The sequence below is a fragment of the Pituophis catenifer genome, unplaced genomic scaffold (genome assembly GCF_029215685.1).
Source record: "Pituophis catenifer annectens isolate HBS135680 unplaced genomic scaffold, rPitCat1.0.hap2 SCAF_10, whole genome shotgun sequence".
Taxonomy (NCBI): domain Eukaryota; kingdom Metazoa; phylum Chordata; class Lepidosauria; order Squamata; family Colubridae; genus Pituophis; species Pituophis catenifer.
In genome coordinates this window covers 23,314,115-23,336,184 of record NW_027256890.1, presented here as the reverse complement: position 1 = coordinate 23,336,184, position 22,070 = coordinate 23,314,115, and the positions used below count along the sequence as shown (strand labels likewise).

At 44.3% G+C, this 22,070-nt stretch overlaps 1 protein-coding gene across 1 annotated transcript in view; it reads right to left on the bottom strand.

Annotated features, from left to right (window-relative positions):
* Positions 1 to 6,810: 6,810 nt before the first annotated feature.
* Positions 6,811 to 22,070, bottom strand: part of RASGRP2 (RAS guanyl releasing protein 2) — a 61,020-nt gene continuing 45,760 nt past the window's right edge. Inside the window, exons 13-17 of the mRNA XM_070951553.1 lie at positions 18,427 to 18,568; positions 16,870 to 16,906; positions 15,267 to 15,425; positions 10,155 to 10,255; positions 6,811 to 7,059 (exon numbers count right to left, since the gene is read on the bottom strand). Coding sequence (XP_070807654.1) covers positions 10,197 to 10,255; positions 15,267 to 15,425; positions 16,870 to 16,906; positions 18,427 to 18,568 — 397 coding nt within the window. The 3' untranslated portion in view covers positions 6,811 to 7,059; positions 10,155 to 10,196. The remainder of the gene's footprint in view (positions 7,060 to 10,154; positions 10,256 to 15,266; positions 15,426 to 16,869; positions 16,907 to 18,426; positions 18,569 to 22,070) is intronic.

Here is a 22,070-nt window from a genome sequence, read left to right as displayed (position 1 = left end):
CCTGGCCAGGTGCTGACTCTGGATCAGAGAAAAACAGAATAACAGAGTTGGAAAAAGGGACCTTGGAGGTCTTCTAGTCGAACCCCTTGCTCAGGCAGGAGATCCTATACCATTGGTTGCCAATTCCCTTCTTAAAAGCCTCCAGCGATGGAGCACCCACAACTTCTGGAAGCAAACTGTTCTATTGATTAATTGTTTTCACTGGCTTTACCTGGAATTGAATACATGGACCTTACACCTTAGGTGAGTATATACAGGTAGTTTCCGATCACTATGTTGGCCTAGTGGTGAAGATGCTTGCCTCCCTCCTGCCAATTCATCTGCCAATATCTAGGAGGTTGAGAGTTCAATCCTAGATATTGGCAGAAGTTTCACTATCAGGGTGCAAAGAAAAAAAAATATCTGCTGTGAACTCCATGTAGGCATCAGGAAGGGCATCCAGACAGTAAATGCTCAGCTCCATTCAGTCGCCACCCCGAATTAAGGGATTATGGGGTCATAAAAGGGATTTTATGGGGAAGAGGCCTTTGTTCTATACTGAATAAACCAGTGATGGCTAACCTTTTTGCCATTGCATGCCAAAGTAGGGAGGGGTGGGGGGGTGTACGTGGGGACCTCATGGCAGATATGGTGGCAATTGCCGGTGTTCTGTTTTACCCTAAGGTAGGCATAACTAGGCTCACAAGGTGCAAATGGCCACCTAAAGGATATGAAATTACAGGGCATGCAAAGCGTCTTTTTTTAAAAAAAAACCAACAACGACATATCCCTTTTATAAAAAGGCATTCAAAGTGCATTTAAATATTTAGCCTTTAATGGTTGCAATTATTGTTCTCAACATAATAAAAGGCTGTTGGGAGAAAGGAAAGAGGTGGTGGATAGTTTAATGGGTGTTTTATGCCCTTTGATTAAAAATGCAACCAAGCTGAAATTACCCTGAGATTATTCAAACTTATAAAATGCATGAGTTGAGTTTTATGCATTAGTTATCAATGAGTAATTATTTGCCCACAAATAAATTATTCTATATGACTAGGGCTTTTTTCTCTCCGATTCCTGATTTTTTTTTTCCCCCTTCTGCATTTGTGCCATAAAATCTGAAGCTGCAAGGAAGGGAAAAAGGGTCTTGAAGCCTCCCTTAGGCTGAAAATATTTGTGCAGGATACAGAAAATGGAACTAGCAAATTGCTCGTTTATCATGGGATAGAAACCCAGTTTATGTCTCGGTGGCTCAGTTCACATGACAGGCTAAAGTAGCCCTAAAACTGACCCCTGCATGAACCAGACTCACACATTAAACCAGAAATTGACTAATTTGTGGCTTGTTTGTTTTCTGAGCACAGCCACATTTAATTAGATTTTGGGTTTAGTCAACTGTGCAATCCAGGCAATTAAAATAACCTAATAAACCACGATTGGTTAAATTATGACTTTCAGGAGAGCTGTCAAGATGATTGATGGCTACTGTGGTTTTGGATCACCCAGTGAGGGATTTATTTATTACTTTTTATTGATTATAGGTAGTCCTCAATTTACAACCATATGCGAGCCCAGAATTTCTGTGGCTAAGTAAGACATTTGTTAAGTGAGTTTTGTCCCGCTTTAGGACCTTTCTTGCCACCGTTGTTAAGTGAATCATTGCAGGTTGTCCCATTAATGACTGTTAAGTGAATCTAGCTTCCCCATTGATTTTGCTTGTCAGAAAGTCGCAAAAGGGGATGACGTGACCCCAGGACAATGCGACCGTCATAAATGTGAGTTAGTCGAATTTTGATCCCATGACCTTGAGGATGCTGCAGTGGTCACAAGTGTGAAAAATGGTCATGACTCACAAGTCATTTTTTTCAGTGCTGTTGTAACTTCAAACGGTCACTAAATGAATTGTGGTAAGTCGAGGACTACCTGTGTATTGTTACTGCCCTGATTTACGTTTAACTCTTAGTGGAAGGAAGAACTGTTGGTCAAAGAGAGCCCAGATAAACTGCACGTTGCATTTTCTTTTTTGCTCGTGGCTGGGAGTGCTGGGATTTGTAGTCCCATAAATCCATAGATTGGAGACAGCAGAGGAACCCACCAAACTAAACCGGCTTTTGCAACAGGTAGTCCTTGACTTATATCACTTAAAAAAGGTAAAGGTTCCCCTCGCCCATATTTTCCCAGAAGCTGGGAAAAGTCACGGGAGCACAACCCATTATGCGGCACTAGGGATTTGAACCGCTGAACTGCCAACCTTTCGATCGCCAAGCTCAGCATCTTAGCCACTGAGCTACCGTGTCCCTTTCACTGCATCCACTCTTACCCCATCATAATTTCTTCCAAATTATTATTCCAAGGCCAGAAGGTTGGGTCAAAGAGATCATCTTGGGGGAGGTGGATTTGCCCGGAGACTTCTGCCTCCCAAGCATCAATGACACCCTTAGAAAAAAAAAACATCATTCCTTCATCCACTTAACTTGTAAAGACGGCAACAGCAGAGCTCCAGATGCTGACAGCTGCCTTCCTCTTATCACCGGAACCATCCAGACCCTAATCAATATTTTTCTATAATTCTCTTTCCCGAGCTTTTTTATTTTTTAATAGAGCTTTTGCCTTCTTGTCTCCTTTCATATTTTCATTAAACCGTTTTTTTTTTTAAAGAAGGTAGATAACTATTAAAGGAGAAACAAGAATCCAAAATAAAAAAAGACAAGGGATTTGAAAAGGTCGCAGGGATTAGAACTGTCCAGCGTAACCTTAGTTAATTATGATGAACGGAATATTATTATCTTTAAAAAAGGCTAAAAATTGGTTTTAAGCTCTACGGAGAATATTAATCACAAGACCCGCAGTCAATACAAGCCGCAAGTTATTATAAAAGGGAGTGAATTCAGTGTGTATTACTGAAAGTTTATTCTCGTTGAGATAACCTCTAAAATTGAAATGTAGCATCTAAGTCACGGTGCGGGGAGAGGGAACAAATTTTGGATATATAGTAGTCCTCAACGTACGACCACAATTGAGCCCAAAATTTATGTTGCTAAGTAAGACATTGGTTTAGTGAGTTTTCCCCATTTTATGACCTTTCTGGCCACAGTTGTTAAGTGAATCATTGCAGGTTGTCACATTATTAACATGAAGTGTTAAAGTGACTTCGCTGGTCACAAAAGGGGACATTGCAATTGTCATAAATATGAGCCACTGAATTTTGATCATATGACTAGGGAGGCTGCGGTGGTCGTAAGTGTGAAAAAAACGGTCATAAATCCCTTTTTTCAGTGCCATCGTAACTTTGAATGGTCACTAAATGAACGGTGGTAAGTCGAAGACTACCTGTAGTGCAAATCCAGATGTGACCTATGAACATTACTCTCCCCCAAACAGCTGTACATTCAGCAAAACTACATCTGGAGTCAAAAGCCTCCAGGATTCTTTACTCCGAGATCCTCAGTCTTCGGTGGTAGACTGCTCCTCGCTGTGGACGTTCCATCACTCTTCATTGACTCTTACAGCCTTTCTTCTCCACCCGCACAATTCTTCCTTTCTGAAAAGAATCAAAAGGGCATCCTTCTCTTGTCAAAGCAAACGAGGAACACTGAGGGCACTGGGTGTGTGTTTGTGTCTTCTGAGTTCTGAACAGAGAACTTTCTGCTCTCTTGGCTGCAGCAAGATTGAAGAAGGAGTGAAAGGGGAGAAATTTGGTCTGAAGAGCGTTGCCAGGAGCAGAGGACGGAGTGACACCAACATTGACATGAGGAATAGCGATTAGGAAGCATATCTGTCAATTTGCAGAAGGAAAATCAATACCAGCTTCGTTTTCTATTCCATCCTCCCGTTTCGGCCAAACCTCAGCTAAACCTGAGCAAAATTACGGAGTGAAGGGAGAATCTACAGGCAGAGGTGGGCTGCTGGGGGTTCGCAGGGGTTCGGGAGAACCTCTAGCTAAGATTCTGTGCAGTTCGGAGAACCCCCAAATCCCACTCCTAGCTGGCCCCGCCCACCCCACCCCTCCTAGGAGTCTCCACGCAGCCCATTTTGGATGCAGTTAAGTGCAGTCAGGAAGGGCGAAAAATAGGCCTACTGGAAGTTTGGGAAGACCGGAAATGGGCCAGTTTCCAGCCTCCAGGGGGCCTCCAGACTCTGTGGAGGCTGTTTTCGCTCTCCTGGAGGCTCCAGGAAAGCCTCTGGAGCCTGGGGAGGCAAAAAAGCCCCCCCCTGCTGTGGTGCAGGAGGCTGACTAGGCCACGCCCACCATGGCCACGCCCACCCAATAACCGGGCAGAGAACCCCTTGCTAAAATTTTTGAAGCCCACCCGTCTACAGGACGTTCTCGATTTACAACCCTTTGTTTACTGACCGCTCAAATTTACGACGACACTGAAAAAAGTAACTTATGACCGTCACATGATTAAAATTCAGGCCCTTGGCGACTGACTCATATTTATGATGGTTGCCGTGTCCCAGAGTTACGTGAAGAGTTTTTGTAACCTTCTGATGAACAAACTCAACGGGGTAGCCAGATTCACTTAATGACGTTAGTAACTTAACATCTGTGGTGATTCGCTTAACAACGGTGGCAAGAAAAGTTGTAAAAACCAGGCAAAACTCAGTTAACCCTGCCTTGCTTAGCAACAGAAATTTTGGGTTCAATTGTGGTCGTAAGTCGAGGACTACCTGTGTTGCTTTCTTTGCACCTTCTGAAACTTAGCTGATGGACTGAGGGCCCCATTAGTAACTGTGTTCCCACAATGGGCCCAATCAGGATAAGGCCCTTATGATTACATTAATAAGTTAAGCTTGGTTGGAGTTAACCTGGGTTATTTTTCTCCCAGGCATAGCATGACATGTAAAAAACAGCTTTTAGACGGTTACTGTATGGGCAGTTCACGAATACACACGTTAGTTCAGGAACTGGGTTGAAAGTCTTGTGTGAAGGTGACTATGGGACATTGGTGAAATTCAATTTTTTTTACTACCGGTTCTGTGGGCATGGCTTGGTGGGCGTGGCAGGGGAAGGATAATGTAAAATCTCCATTTCTACCCCACTCCAGGGGAAGGATACTGCAAAATCCCCATTCCCTCCCCATTCCAGGGGAAGGGTATTACAAAATCTCCATTCCCACCCCACTCCAGGGGAAGGATACTGCAAAATCCCCGTTCTCTCCCCACTCCAGGGGAAGGATACTGCAAAATGCCCATTCCCTCCCCACTCTGGGGCCAGCCACAGGTGGTATTTGCCGGTTCTCCAAACTACTCAAAATTTCCCCTACCGGTTCTCCAGAACCTGTCAGAACCTGCTGGGTTTCACCCCTGCTTTGGGATTTGAGTGGCATACTAAAGCAGCTTTTCTCAAACTTACCAACTTTAAGATGGATGGACTTCAACTCCCGGAATTCTGGGCATTAAAGTCCATCCCTCTTAAAAGTTGCCAAGTTTTGAAACACTGGTCTAAATCAAGGAGGGTGTTTTGAGTGATTCCAATTCCAGCATTTCCATGGAGCAATTCCAGATGTATGGACTTCAAGAGCCTTGGTAGTACAGTGGTCTAAGGCACCCTGTTATTAAGCTGGTTATTAAGACCAGCTGCCTGCAATTACTGCAGGTTCGAATCTCGCCAAGGCTCAGCCTTCCATCCTTTCTAAGGTAGATAAATTGAGGACCCAGATTGTGGGGGCAATAAGCTGACTTTGTATAAATATACAAAAGGATGAAGGCTATTGCTGAGCACATTGTAAGCCGCCCTGAGTCTCCGGAGAAGGGCGGCATATAAATCAAATTAAAAAAAAAACACTCCCAGAAATCTCCACCCTAGCAATGCTGGCTGCGGAATTCTGGGACTTGAAGTCCATCCATCTTAAAAATGGCTAAGGTTGAGAAATGCTAATGCTAAGCCGTGTCATCTTGCTCCAGGAACTAACTAATGAAGGGAGCCTTTAGTGATTCCCAAATTCCTTGACCCAGTTACAGGGTTTGTGTGCTCTGGAGACTGAACTCGGGTAGTGACTGGCTGTGTTTATAGTGGCAGTCAGGTAATTCCTAAATTAATTTTCCATATTCATTACAGGATGGGGAATGGGAGGTTAAATGGTGACACTGTGCTGGCAGAATCACTAGTAAAGATTTGTCAGCATAATGAAATTCTCTGACCTCGAGAACGATGGGCATTTTTAAAACACCGTGGAACAAAAATAGAATTTTCAGACTTATTTTTCAGTCTTCAAAGGTCAAAGACCTCCAGCCTCATGACTAGATGGGGGCGCAACCCAGTGCTGGATTTCAAAATTTTTTACTACCGGTTCTGTGGGTGTGGCTTGGTGGCCATGGCATGGTGGGCATGGCAGGGGAAGGATACTGCAAAATCTCCATTCCCTCCCCAATCCAAGGGAAGGATATTGTAAAATCCCCATTCCCACCCCACTCCAGGGGAAGGTTACTGCAAAATCCCCATTTCCTCCCGATCAGCTGGGACTTGGGAGGCAGAGAATAGATGGGGGTGTTGCCAGTCAGGATTTTTACTACCGGTTCTCCAAACTACTCAAAATTTCCACTACCGTTTCTCCAGAACTGGTCAGAACCTGCTGAAACCCACCTCTGGTGCACCTCAAGCCTTCTTTTGCAAAATATATTACTTGTAGTGGTTTCTGCACTGAGAGGGGGTTGGAACAGATGATCTCTGTTGACCTTTCCTACAGTGTGAATCTATGATGCCGAACACATTTTTATTTTATTTTCAGGAGCGAAAACTTCCTTTTGCCAAAAACCTGCTAAATTGGGGGGAAACACAAAGCAGGAAAAAAAAAACCAAATTTAAGAAGGAACGGAAGTATGGAGCAGGTGTCAAATTTATTCTTATTATTATTACATCTTTGAATCCAGTTCTTGGTACAAATATACACACGTTGCTAAAAGGCCTTGGGGGTGGGGCAGAAACCTCTCCAGATTTCCCTAGCCAAAGTGCTTTCAAAATGGAGAGGCCCCTTCCCCCGAAGGGCACGCCCCACTTAATTCAGGGGGACGACGACGTAGAAGTGACGAGGATTCACTGGCAGACCGGCTGTGGTCACTCAGAAGGACGAGGTGTTTCTGTGAAGACAAACCACAAGACGTTAAGTTGAAAGTGTGGGATTTAGGATCTCCAATTACAGGTATCCTTGATTTACGACCACAATTGGGACAGCAACGTTAGTCGCTAAGCGATTCAGCCTTTAAATAAGTCATGCCCAATTATACAACCTTTTTGCCAGTTGTGAATTTTGGTCACCGCACTATAAAAAAAAGATTTGGAGACTCTAGAAAAAGTGCAGAGGAGAGCAACCAGGATGATGAGGGGACTCAAGGCTAAAACATACAATGAACGGTTGCAGGAACTGGGCCTGGCTAGTCTAGTGAAGAGAAGGACCAGGGGAGACAGGAGAGCATCTTCCAATATTTGAGGGGCTGCCCCAGAGAGGAGGAAGGGGGCCAAGCTATTTTCCAAGGCACCTGAAGGCCAGACAAGGAATAATGGATCTTGCAGAGATTCAACCTAGAAATGAGGAGGAACTTTCTGACAATGAGAACAATCAACCCATGGAAGAGAAGTTGCCTTCGGAAGTTGTAGGAGCTTCATCCCTGGAGGCTTTCAAGAAGAGACTGGACTGCAATTTGTCAGAAATGGTGTAGGCAGGTCTCCTGCTTGAGTGGGGGGTTGGACTAGATGACCTATAAGGTCCCTTCCAACTCTGTTAATCTGTTAATTTTGCAAAAGGCAATCATATGACCCTGGGATCCTACAAACACATTGTAAATACATACCAGTTGCCAAATCACCCAAAATTTGACCATGAGGAGGCCAGGCTTGCTTAACGACCACATACTTCTCTTAACAACCTAGCGATATGCTCGACAATGGCAGCAAAAAGGCTGTAAAGTCACTTAACCACATCGCTTAGTGATCAACATTCCAGGCTCAGTCATGGTCGTAAGTTGAGGATCACCTGTAGTAGTAGCAGTAATAATAGATATAATAGGAGGTAGCGGGTTGAGGGAATGGCCTTGAAGGACAGGAAGGAAAGCTGCAATGGTCAGAGAAGGGGCTTGAGCCAGGCCAACGAAATACAGGTAGTCCTCAATTTATAACCATTCATTTAATGACCATTCAAAGTTACAAGGGGTACTGAAAAAAGCAAACTTATGATTATTGTTCTCATTTACGACCATCCCCACGCACGGTCACGTGATCAAAATACAGGTGCTTGGCAACTGACTTGTATTTATGACCGTCACAGTGTCCAAGATCCCCTTTTGCGACCTTCTGAGAAGCAACGTCCATGGAGGAGGCCAGATTCCCTTTACAACCAGATTACTAACTTCACAACGGCAGGGATTCCCTTAGCAACTGCGGCAAGGAAGATGGTGAAACGGGAGGAAACTCACAGCTGTCTCGCTTAGCAAACGGAAAACACAACTGGGCTCAATTGTGACCTGTAACTTGAGAAAATATCTCAGGCAGGAGAGGCGAGAGAACCCAGGAATGAATGAATGGATGGATGGATGGATGGATCTATCTATCTATCTATCTATCTATCTATCTATCTATCTATCTATCTATCTATCTATTTATTTGTCAACAAGTACAAGGAAACAAGTAACAGTATAGACATAGACATGGACCCATGAAAATTTTTTGGCACAAATAAAAGGAAATAAATAAGCAAAACATAGCCATAAACACATAAAATGAGTACATATAAATGGGGGCAGTAGGACAGGGACGGTAGGCACTAGGCACGCTGGTGCGCCTTATGCACACCCCCCTTAGGGACCTCCTAAGAAATGTGAAAGGTCCACAGTAGACAGTTTAAGGTAAAAGGTCATCAGAGGCTTTTTTTTTTTTTAACTTTTAAAAGCATTTTTTTCAGCCAAAGAGGTTGTAGAAAAAATATTTTTTTTAAAAAAAAAAGCCTCAGATGATTGCGCGGCTCAGCTGGGCATGGTGGGGGGCAGGGATTTTTGCTACCGTTTCTCCGAACCACCCGCCTCCATCGCTACCGGATCGGGTGATCCGGTCTGAACCAGGAGCATTTCACTCCTGGTATGGGGGTTAGAGAGACTAACGACAGGATCAGGTAGAATGTTCCAGACATTTAATACTCTATTGCAGAAGTCATATTTCCTACAATCAAGATTAGAGCAAATTACATTGAGTTTGAATCTATTGATAGCCCTTGTGTTATTATGGTTGAAATTACTCATTTACAGATAGGACGTTTTGGTAAATAATCTTATGAACTAAGCTTAGGTCGGAACATAGATGGCGTAGACTGAGGCTATCCAGGCCTAAAATTTCAATCCTGGTGGGATAGGGAATTTTATTTCGAGCCAAGGATTTGAGTCCTCTTCTAGTAAAATATTTCTGGACCCCTCTCTAAGGTATTGATGTCTGAAATACAGTGAGGGTTCCTGGCAGGTGAGCAGTATTCAAGGATAGGTCTGGCAAAGGTTTTGTATGCCCTAGTTCAGGGGTCAGCAACCTGCAGCTCTGGAGCCGCATGTGGCTCTTTCACCTCTCTGCTGCGGCTCCCTGTCACTCAAAATATAAGTCACAACCGCCAATGTGTGACACCCGCCGGCCCGCCATTTATTGAGCTTTTCAACCGTGGATAAATCCAAGAAAAGAAAAGTTTCAGAAGAAAACAGAACGTTTAATTCAACTATATATGCTAATTTTGTGGCCGCTCAAGAAATAGTCAGGCACGGGAAGGGTTTTTGTGGCTCCCGGTGTTTTCTTTTCTGTGGGAAAAGGGTCCAAATGGCTCTTTGAGTGTTTAAAGTTGCAGACCCCTTGCCCTATTTTGAAGTATAGCGTTACCAGAGAGAAAACTTTGTAAAATAAGGTTGACAATTCTTAATGCCTTTTTTTGCAATGATGTTATAGTGAGCTCTGGGGCTTAGATCAGGGGTGAAATCTACTTACCATCCTTACCGGTTCAGAAGTGCACGCACCGCGTTAAAACCAGGAAGTAATGACACCCGGGCAGCGATTGCTATCGGATCGCCGAACCACAGGGAAAAATAGCTATCGGATTGGGTGATCCGGTCCGATCCGGGAGCATTTCCCCCCCTGGTTTAGATCTTTTGAAATGAGTACCCCTAGGTCCTTGACAGAGTGTGAGTCAAAAATTGTTTGCAACTCTAACCTCATGCTTGAATTCCAGGCCGTCTGCTGAGCAGATCCTGTCTCATAGCTTCTCATCAAAAACCCCATCTTCCACAGCCTGTACATCTTCCTCCTGGATTTCTGAAATAAAAACAGATCTGGGGTAAGTCGAATGCAAACGGAAAGAGATTTTTGTTCCTGTTCCTTCCGGCCTCCAACATACCATTCATATGGCACCTTTAACCTGATTTCCAGTTATAACCCATTTGCTGGCCTCAAATGAAGCCAGAAAACTGGCCAAGCTGTAAAACAATAAACCAAGGTTAACCGCTAGCCAGGTTGGCCTGCCATGCATATCCATCCGATAACTTTTACTTGGTTGACTATGTTGAGACAACATTCTGGCTTGATCCCTAGATGAGGTGAGCACAGTCTGGAATGGTGATTGGCACCACAATCCACCTGTGAGAATTCCCCACAATTATCTTCTCTTATGTGCGAAGAGAATAGAGGGACGCGGTGGCTCAGTGGCTTAAGATGCTAAGCTTGTTGATCAAAAGGTCGGTTCGAATCCCTAGTGCTGCCGTGTAACAAGGTGAGTTCCCGTGACTTGTCCCAGCTTCTGCCAACCTAGCAGTTCGAAAGCAGGTAAAAAATGCAAGTAGAAGAATAGGGACCATCTTTGGTGGGAAGGGAACAGCGTTCCGTGCGCCTTTGGGGTTGAGTCATACTGGCAACATGAACACGGAGACGTCTTCGGGCAGCGCTGGCTCTTCGGCTTTGAAACGGATATGAGCACCGCCCCCTAGAGTCGGGAACGACTAGCACATATGTGCGAGGGGAACCTTTACCTTTACCTTATGTGCAAAGAAAAGCAACTTCCCTGGACTGAATCAGAAGATGGAGGGCAGGGTTTCTCAAACCTTGGTAAGATGGGTGGACTACAACTCCCAGAATTCCCCAGAGGGCATGGGAGATGAAGTCCATGCAACTTAAAGTATGTGGGCTGGGGAATTGTGGGAGCTTCATCACTTGAGACTTTCAGGAAGAGGCTGGACTGCCATCTGTCAGAAATGATATAAGGTCTGCTTGAGCAGGGGGTTGGACTAGATGACCTACAAGGTCCCTTCCAACTCTGTTAATCTGTTAATGACATCTTAAAAGTACAGGTAGTCCTCAATTTATGACCACAATTGCACCCAACACTTATGTTACTAAGTGAGATGGCTGTTAAGTGAGCTTTGCCCCATTTTACGACCTTTCTTGCCACCGTTGTTAAGTGAATCATTGCAGGTGTCAAGTTATTAACATGGCTGTTAAGTGAATCTGGCTTCCCCATTGATTTTGCTTGTCAGAAGGTCGCAAAAGGGGATGACGTGACCCCAGGACAATGCGACCGTCATAAATTTGAGTTAGTTGAACTTTAATCACGTGACCTTGAAGAGGCTGCGGTGGTCGCAAGTGTGAAAAATGGTCATAAGTCATTTTTTTCCAGTGCCGTTGTAACTTTAAACGGTCACTAAGTGAATTGTACGTCGAGGACTACCTGTGTATTGTTACTGTCCTGATAAGTTAGTAACACGGCTATAAAGAGAACCTGGCTTCCCCCTTGGCCTGCGGGAAGGTCGCAAAACGGGATTGTCACATCACTCTGGGACACGTGCAAAGTGCAACCATCGTAAATACAAATCAGTTGCGAAACGTCTGAGTTTTGATCTCGCAAAATTCCTTGGGGGATGCTGCAACGGTCGTCAGTGTGAAAAATGATCATATGTCACTTTTCCCAGTGCCGTTGTAACTCTGCATGGTCACTAAAGGAACTGTTGTAAGTCGAGGACTATGTGTATGCTTGCTGGGGAATTCTGGGAGTTGAAGTCCACACAGCTGAAAGTTTAAGTACACAAACTCTTGTGTAGGGAAATACACAAAGGAAAGCTGGATATTTTCTCTCCCTGTCTTTCTTTGGACAGCAGAGGGCGGTGTTTTACTACAATTCAAGCATCGAACACTTATCGCCAGTCACCTGGAAATCCTGCTTCTTGACTACCTGGGCTGGCACAACTAATCATGGCTAGTTTTATAGCATAGCATAGCCTAGCATAGCATATAGAATAGGTTTCGGAATGGAATGGAATGGAATGGAATGGAATGGAATGGAATAGAATAGAATAGAATAGAATAGAATAGAATAGAATAGAATAGAATAGAATAGCATAACAGAGTTGGAAGGGACCTTAGAGGTCTTCTAGTCCAACCCCCTGCCCGGGCAGGAAACCCTACACCACTTCAGACAAATGGTTATCCAACATCTTCTTAAAAATTTCCAGTGTTGCAGCATTCACAATTTCTGCCGGCAAGTTGTTCCACTTATTAATTGTCCTAACTATCAGGAAATTTCTCCTTAGTTCTAAATTGCTTCTTGATTAGTTTCCATCCGTTGCTTCTTGTCCTGCCCTCAAGTGCTTTGGAGAATAGCTTGACTCCCTCTTCTTTGGGGCAGCCCCTGAAATATTGGAACTCTGCTATCATGTCTCCCCTAGTCCTTCTTTCCATTAAACTAGACATACCCAGTTCCTGCAACCGTTCTTCCTATGTTTTAGCCTCCAGTCCCCTAATCCTCTTGGTTGCTCTTCTCTGCACTCTTTCTAGAGTCTCCACATCTTTTTTACATCGTGGAGACCAAAACTGCATGCAGGATTCCAAGTGTGGCCTTACCAAGGTCTTATAAAGTGGTATTAACACTTTACGTGATCTTGATTCTATCCCTCTGTTGATGCAGCCCAGAACTGTGTTGGCTTTTTTGGCAGCTGCAGCACCCGGCTGGCTCCTATTTAAACGGTTGTCCACTAGGACTCCAAGATCCCTCTCACAGTTATCTGGGTTAGTGACATAATGGCTTGGTGCCTTGCAGGAGGAGGCCCACCCTGTTTGGTTATGCATTGGTTTGATTTTTTTAATGGCTGCCCACTTGTCAAGCAATAGCAATCACAACAGACCTAAGCAACTTCAGCTTCACAAACAGAGACATTTCAGATGAAAGTGTGGTGGTTTTTTTTTTTCTGGGTTTGTAGAGGCTTTTCTCCAAACACCAATTTGCAGCCAGAAAAATAGATGTAAATGGAAATTACAGGGTGATCGCATCGGTACTAACAAGCGTAGTCTTTTAGCCTTAAGAGTTATGACATTCGCGTAAATGAGTATGTTCTTTTATTCTGCTCTTTGGCCCTTTTTGTTCTAATCAAATTGTTAAGCTGATCGGAATGTTGTATTGCTCAAAATAAATCGTTGGATTTGAGTTGATTCAATTACCATTATCTGGAATCCTGAACGAAATCATTTGTCTATGTTTGCTCAAGATGCCGAAACACTCATTAACCAGGCCTAGATGAGTTTTCACAACTTTCTAAAACTCATACACACAACGGGTGCAGAAGTGAGTTTTGGAGAACCGGTAGAGGAAATTTTGAGTAGTTCAGAGAACCAGTAGTAAAATTTCTGACTGGCTCCACCCCAGGGGTGAAATCTAAAATTTGTTACAGCTGGCTGGGGAATTCTGGGAGTTGACGTCCAATCCTCTTAAAGTTAATGAGGTTGAGAAACCCTGGTCTGAAGGAAACAGCTGTCAGGAAACCTGCTGGTACGTTATCAAGGAAGGAAGTCAATTTGACTCACAGGGTGAGGCCACGACAACACAGTGATGTCGAAAACCGCTTGTGGTCTCCCCTTTGTCCAAAGGGACAAGTGTTCAAAAATAAAAAGTGGTCTGCCGCAGGATAGATACCGGAAAAGGCAGCCTTGCGTGCCAAAAGCAAACAGGCAAATCCAAAATTGCAAAGAAGGAGACGGTCATCAGTGGCGGAAAATATAAAATAATCCAGGAAAGCTGTAAATTAGAGGCAGGCGGGCAGGCAGCAATTTTATTCAGCCCGAGAAAAGAGAGTGATTTTGCAAAGAGGAAAGAGCAGCAGTTTTCTCTCTTGTGCCCCAATTCAATTTGGTTTGTTCCTTATTAAGGTCGCCGGCCTCTTCGCCCCGGGTGGAATTTTTATCCGTTCGGCTCAAGTACGACAAACAATAAACGCCACGTGTGTGAAATTCTCAATTCTTTACTTTCTGATGCCGTCTCTCTCTCCCTCCTTGACTGCCGGGTCATACAACTCTCGGTCTCAAGAAAAAGATTTGAGAATCCTGCATAAGTTGCAGAAGTGGGTGAAAAGGAAGACTGGAGAGGTGTTATTTTCACACTGCGAGATGCTTGGTGCCTTGAAACCTGATTGTTTTATTGCTTTGTGGGCTGGTTTGGTTTGGTTGAGGTTGTTGAACAGAGGGAGTTAACCTCTAGCTAAGATTCTGTGCAGTTTGGAGAACCCCCAAATCCCACTCCTGGCTGGCCCTGCCTACCTTTCCCCTCCCCGGAGTCCCTACGCGGTCCGTTTTGGATGCAGGTGAGTCCAGTGCAAAAAAACAGCCAAGCTCAGAGAGCATCAAGGTACCCTGAGCTCAGGGGTGAAACGCTCCCGGTTCGGACCGGATCGCTTGATCCAGTAGCGATGGCAGCGAGTGGTTCCGAGAACCGGTAGCAAAAATCCCTGTGCCCCCCGCCCATGCCCAGCTGAGCCGCACGATCATCAGAGGCTTTTTTTTTTTTACTTTTAAAAGCATTTTTTCTACAACCTCTTCCAACGAAAAAATGCTTTTAAAAGTAAAAAAAAAAAGCCTCTGATGATCGCACAGGCTCAGCTGGGATCGTCAGAGGCTTTTCAAAACATTTTTTTCTGCAACCTCTTCAGCCAAAGAGGTTGTAGAAAAAATGGTTTTAAAAGTTAAAAAAAAAGCCTCTGATGATCGTGTGGCTCAGCTGGGATCGTCAGAGGCTTTTCAAAGCATTTTTTTCTGCAACCTCTTGGCCGAAGAGGTGGTAAAAAAATGCTTTGAAATGTCTCTGACGATCCCAGCTGAGTTGCCTGATCGGCAGAGGCTTTTCAAAGCATTAGAAAAAATGCTTTGGAAAGTTAAAAAAAAAAAGTTGGCCATGCCCACCCAGTTACATTACCCCCCCCCACCAAGCCACGCCCACAGAACCGGTAGTAACAAATTTTACATTTCACCCCTGCCTGAGCTACAAATATTCTCTTCTATTGGCTGATCATACCTGTATGTCGCAGGGAAGTCCGGCCAGGACGAGGCAGCGAGAAACTAAAGGACCGGGCTGGTAGGGATACTGATCCATCAAGGCTGACGCTCTTGGCGCGTTTGCGGCACTCAACCGAAAGCAAATCCCGGCACTGTTTGTGGCAGTTCACCCCGCAGGCTGGGAGGAAGGAGAAAAAAAAAAGAGTTTGGAAAAAACCAGCATCAAACTTACAGCCCAGCAGTTTCAACCCTGGAGAACTTCCCGATGGATAGATCTCAACTCCCAGAATTCTTAGTGCCTGGGGAATTCTGGGAACTGAGGCCAATGCATGTTCAAGTCGTCCTCGACTTACGACCACAACTGTGCCCGAACTTTCTGCTGTTAAAATGAGATGGTTGTTGCTTGTTAACTGTTGGCCCCGTTTTATGATCTTTCTTGGCACCGTTCTTAAGTGGATTACTGCAGTTGTTAAATTAGTAATGCGGTTGTTAAAATGAATTGGAATGAATTACCAACTGAGCTCCGGACGGCTCCTGATCTCCGCTCCTTCCGTCGGGACTTGAAGACTTGGCTTTTCAAACAAATAGGCTGAGACTGATTCCGGGCTTTATTATTTACTACTAATTAATTATTTGGATTAAATTATGATTTTATTGTACTTGTTTCTTAACTTGTGTTCGCCACCCTGAATCCTTCGGGACAATGGCGGCATATAAATACATGTAATAAATAAATAAATAAATCTGGCTTCTCCATTGTTTTTGCTTGTCAGAAGGTCGCAACGGGTAATCACATGATTCTAGGACACTATGTTTTAATTTTGATCACATGGCCATGGGGGATGCTGCAACCATCATAAGTGTGGAAAAACAGCCATAAGTCACTTTTTTCAGTGCTGTTGTATTTTAAAGATTAACAGAGTTGGAAGGGACCTTGTAGGTCATCTAGTCCAACCCCCCACCTATGCAGGAGACCCTACATCATTTTTGACAGATGGCAGTCCAGTCTCTTCTTGAAAGTTTCCAGTGATGAAGCTCCCACAACTTCCGAAGGCAACTTCTGTTCCATGGGTTGATTGTTCTCACTCTCAGGAAATTTCTCCTTATTTCCAGGTTGAATCTCTCCTTGTTCACTTTCCATCCATTCTTCCTTGTCTGGCCTTCAGGTGCCTTGGAAAATAGTTTGACCCCCTTCCTCCTCTCTGGGGCAGCCCCTCAAATATTGAAACATTGCTATCATGTCTCCCCTGATCCTTCTCTTCACTAGACCAGCCATACCCAGTTCCTGTAACCGTTGTAACTTTGAACAGTCACTAAACAAGTCACTGTTATAAGTCTAGGACTACCTGTATAGCACAAAATTGCAGAATCGCTTCAGCAGCAAGATTGTTGGCGTGTGAATTTAATACCTAAAAAATGAATACATTTCAACTCCCAGAATTCTTACCATGTTTCCCCAAAAATAAGACCCTGTCTTATATTTTTTGGGGGGAAACAGGGTAGCAAAGTCCATGTTAGTTAGGTAGGAATTCTGAGAGCTGAAATTTGCACAGTTGAAAGAGATCATCCTGAGAGTTGCTGCTAAAATGATACGGAGACTAGTGAAAATGTCTCCAAATTACCTCGACATTTTAGTCCTTGCTTGTAGAGGCCAATGATCTGGAAAGAGAAGGAGAGAGATTAATTGTGGATGCAACAAATTGTGGACTTTTTTTTTTAATGGTTCAAGAGCTTGGCTTCAAATGTAGAAAAATCAGTTTTCCTAAATATTTGCATACTGAGTCAAAGTCCCTTATTCATTCCCTTAATGCAGAATTTCTCAACTGTGGCAACTTTAAAAAAACAACCCTGAATTAATGAGGATTTGGTATTTCTTTAACAAATTGGGCCTTGTTAAAATCTTGATTTGAATTTAACCAGAGGATTTGGGATTTAGAGAGCTAATAATTGCTTCAGGATTTTCTTGCAGTTTTAAAAATTATTTTATTATATTGTTCATCTTTTTGTTGTTATTGGTCTTAAAAACCATAAATAAACGTGGACTGATTAGAAGGGGTAGCAGACCAGTTTGAAACATAACTCTTAATCTTATATGTTAAAGAATTAAATCAAGGAGGTTAATGATAAAGGTAAAATCAACTATGAGATGAACTAACTCCCAGTAGCTAATGGACATGTCTGTACAGTATAATTTTCTTGGTGGCCATCACAAAATCATGGAGTTGAAAATGTTTTTCAAACTTGGCCACTTTAACAAGGATGGATTTCAACTCTCAAAATTCCCTCGCTAGCAGGCTCGAATATGTGTGAACTTTTAACTCCCAGAATTCCCCAGCCAGCATGCTTCAAGATATGTAGAGTTTATCTCCCAGAATTCCCTTGCCAGCGAGTTTTAAGAGGACTTTAACTCGTTTAATCTCAGGGTGTCCTCTCAAATAGTCTATTAAAAAGTTCTCTGACCAAGCTGACACACTTTCTCTCAGTCTCTTCCGTTCCGGAGCTGTCCCAACTTCAGCAGCCTAATGGCTGCCTCTTCAACCACCGGAAAAACGGGCTTCTCCTGGATCAACCAGGGACTTTGCGATGTCCCTGGGATCGACATCCCAGGACCCGGTTTGTGGGGGCAATAAGCTGACTTTGTATAAAAAAGAACACCACTTGGGGGGCCCCGAAAGCCCTACTAAGCAGATATATACAAAAGTATGAAGGTTATTGCTTAACGCATTGTAAGCCGCCCTGAGTCTCCGGAAAAGGGCAGCATATAAATCGAACCAATAAACAAACAAACAAACAAACAAACAAACAAACAAACAAACAAATGGTATGTGCCCTCCACTATCACCGTCTCTATGGGACGGTGAAGTCCACACAGGACCATCCAGCGGCAAAGATATTGACGGTGATCCTGGAGCTACAGGATTGTCCATCGTCCTGTCGCGACATCAGCTCCGCCCCTCAGTGCTGGGTGAATTCTGGGAGTTGATGTCCATCCATCTTAGAGCTGTCAAGTTAGGAACTGCTGCTTTAAAGCAATAAGACGCTGGCCGGAGCATTCGGGGAGTTGAAGTCCACAGATCTTTACAGTAGCCAAGTTAGAGAAAGCCTGATGGGCTTCCTTGTTCCAATCTAGCTGGTGCCAGGCACTGTTGCAATCACACAAGGGTAGGAAATCAACTCACCAAGCCCTTGCAGTGACGGCAAGCGACCGGGCGCAGGAAGGTAGTCTCGTTGAAGTTGTGGACGAAGCCCATCTTCCCATTCAGCTCCAAGCTGGACTTCATGAAGTAGGACACCATCTCTTCTCGACTGATGCAACCGTCTCTGTTGGGCAGGAAAGGCCATTAACAGGCGGGTGGGTCATTTGGGTCCCAAACAGGAGCCTTTAGCTGTGTTGGACTACAACTCCCAACATTCTCAAACATGGGTGCTGTAGGCCAAGGTCTCTGGAGGAAACCCTGTTGTCCCAGGATATGAGCAGTGGTGGGATTCAGCCAGTTCGCACCTATTCGGGAGAACCGGTTGTTAACTTTTTAAGCAGTTCGGAGAACTGGTTGTTGGAAGAAATATTTTCACCACCACCACCACCACTTTACAGGGCTAATCCTGTAGGGAAGGCAGGAAGGAAACATTCTGGTGGTGTTTCTAGCCTAATCTTTATTGCCCTGCTTACAGAAACTGCCTCTCTGGTTAACCCTTATTACATTGTAACAGCTAAGGCGAAGTGCCCATTGACGTGAGTAATGTTGAGTTGGCCACGTCCACACGGTCATATGACCACCAAGCTATGCCTATCCAGCTGGTCATTAGGGCAGAGAACCGGTTGTTAAATTATTTGAATCCCACCACTGGATATGACCATCTTTGAAGGACAGCCATTCAAATCCCAAGGCTTCGTTGAGTCGTTACGCCGTTAAAAGAATTCATTTTTAAAACTCATTTTTAACTGAAAAGACCCCCAGATCTGAGCAACGTAAGAACTCCTGCCTCCAGGAGTTCACACATGCAAAGGGAAGATGGAGGAAAGAGGAAAAGAGAAAACTGTTCTTTGGACAATAGAATCTTCATATTCAACAGTAGTGTATTTTAGGAATATCCCATATAATAAATACCAAGGCAGCTTTTACCATCATGCTGATATTGTAAGGCTGTTTGTCATATACAGCCAGTCCAGTGGTGGGTTTCAATTTTTTTTACTACCGGTTCTGTGGGCGTGGCTTGGTGGGCGTGATGTGGTGTGGCTTGGTGGGCATGGCAAGGGAAGGATATTGCAAAATCTCAGTCCCAGGGGCCGTAGTTTGAGGACCCCTGATTTAGTGCAATATAAAAAATGCAAATAATTTTTCTCGGGACCACCAAAAATTTCTCACGGACCACCAGTTGATGACCGCTGGTGATCACGGACCCCTGGACCAGTTGGTGACCCGCAAGGTTACTCTTATTCTATGTCATATGCTAGCTACAATGCAGATGTACAACCTCTGGATCATTGTATCTCCGGCCAGCCATTGCCTCTTTCCTGCCACATGCCTCCTATCCTTGGAACATCCTGTTAACATAAAACAGACACGACAAATTTCCCCCTGCACCCTTCTCCCACTATCCTTCCTCAGGATCCTGTGTGAGGTTTTGTTTTTGCTCTTTTCCTGTTTTTATCTTTTTGGGTAGCTTGCAGGCAGTACTTTTTTTCTTCTTTTTTTTTCTAAAAAGCATTTTTGTTTCTTGCAGAAACCGCAGGGCATGCCTGCCGACAAATATTTTTAGTCGATGAAAGCAAGGTCAGGCAGAGGAAATAAAAAAAGAAGAAGAAAAAACACCCTTTGGGCTCTTCCCTTCCCTTTTCGACTTGAAGAATCCTAGAGAGCTCTAAAGTCTGCTCAACTTTTTGGAAAATCAGGGCACATTTTAGTCCTGAGATGGAGGCTTTTCTGAAAGAAGTCCTGCAGACCACTGGATTTTGCATTAATGTATGTATATATATATATATATATATATACACACTTTCCCCCACATACATTTGCTTTAAGCTAATTTTAAGCTTGGGAGAAATTATGATGGGGTAAGAGCGGGTATTGTTTAAAGCAAATGTATGGGGAAAAAATTCTCTTTTTTTTCCCCATGCAAAATCCAATGGGCTGCAGGCCCCTTTTAGAAATGACTCCATCTCCGGACTAAAATCTGCACTGGAGACCAGAAAACTGTCGTGGCTTGGTGGGCATGGCAGTGGAAGGATGCTGCAAAATCTCCATTCCCTCCCCATTCCTGGGGAAGGATACTGCAAAATCCCCATTCCCTCCCCATTCTGGGGCCAGCCAGAGGTGGTATTTGCCAGTTCTCCAAACTGCTCAAAATTTCCACTACCGGTTCTCCAGAACCTGTCAGAACCTGCTGGATTTCACCCCTGCTTTGGATAACAGAGTCTCCATGTTCAGCAGCAGTATATCTTAGGATATACTGTAAAGGTTCCCCTCGCACATATGTGCTAGTCGTTCCCGACTCTGGGGGGCAGTGCTCATCTCCGTTTCAAAGCCGAAGAGCCAGCGCTGTCCGAAGACGTCTCCGTGGTCATGTGGCCGGCATGACTCAACGCCAAAGGCGCACGGAACGCTGTTACCTTCCCACCAAAGGTGGTCCCTGTTTTTCTACTTGCATTTTTTTTTTACGTGCTTTCGAACTGCTAGGTTGGCAGAAGCTGGGACAAGTCACAGGAGCTTACCCCGTTATGCGGCACCAGGGATTTGAACCGCTGAACTGCCGACCTTTCGATCGACAAGCTCAGCATCTTAGCCACTGAACCACCACGTCCCTTAGGAATATCCTATAAGAAATATCAGAGTATGATATTTTCCCTTTTTACAAGGTACCAATTGAGTAAAAGGAAGGTCCCAAACCTCAGTAACCATACAGGTAGTGAACAGATGTTGTCAAAAAGCCCCACCTATTTTCCCCCACTTTTCCCCACACCCTTCTGACCTGGGGTGTGGGGGGAAACGCTCCTCCCGGAAACCCACAAAGACCAACCGAGAGAATGGCAGGGTGCGGTAGCCCAGCCGGAGCTGAAGAGCACCAAATAAGGAGCGATGCATCTGTCTGAGAAGCAAAACTCGCCTTGCTTGTTTCCGTCTCCCCAGTTGAGATCCGAATTCAAAGGCAGAGGCGGCTGAGCGCCTGGGTTCACTCCCAAGAGATGGAGAGCATTGCCAGGACATATTTTGGCTCCGGCATTCAAGCCTTTAAATGGGACACAACCTTCATCCCTGCCCTCTTTTTCCCTCCTTTCCTCAGAGACGCAGCAAATCTCTGGGACATGTCATTCGCCCGACGCAGAAGGAGAAACAGATGCCGATAAAAAGAACTTTAAAATGCCCCTAGTTTGATGCCAAAGCTGCTAATGCAACGAATCAAATTAGGAGCATTTAAAAAACCTCTTAAATTCACCTTTTTGGGAATCAAACTAAGAGCATCTTAAAATGTCATTTTTGCTGCAAGGATGTTCATTCTTTGAGGTTTTTCTCCCCTTTAAGAAGTTCTTGGGTTTTTGCCCCCCCTAATATTTGGGCCAAATTGGTAAACAGATTAACAAATTTGGAAGGGACCTTGCAGGTCATCTAGTCCAACCCCCTGCCCAAGCAGGAGACCCTACATCTGCCTCTACCTAGGATCGAACTCACAACCTCCTGATTGTGAGGCAAGAGCTCTACCTCTAGGCCCATGGGTCATCGCCTCCTTGAATGTTTTTAATCCATCGCTCTTCGCTCTACAACCTTAGCAAGGTTTAACTTGAGTTAAACTAGGTTTAAGACGATCAGAAAAGTCGGCAGTTCGG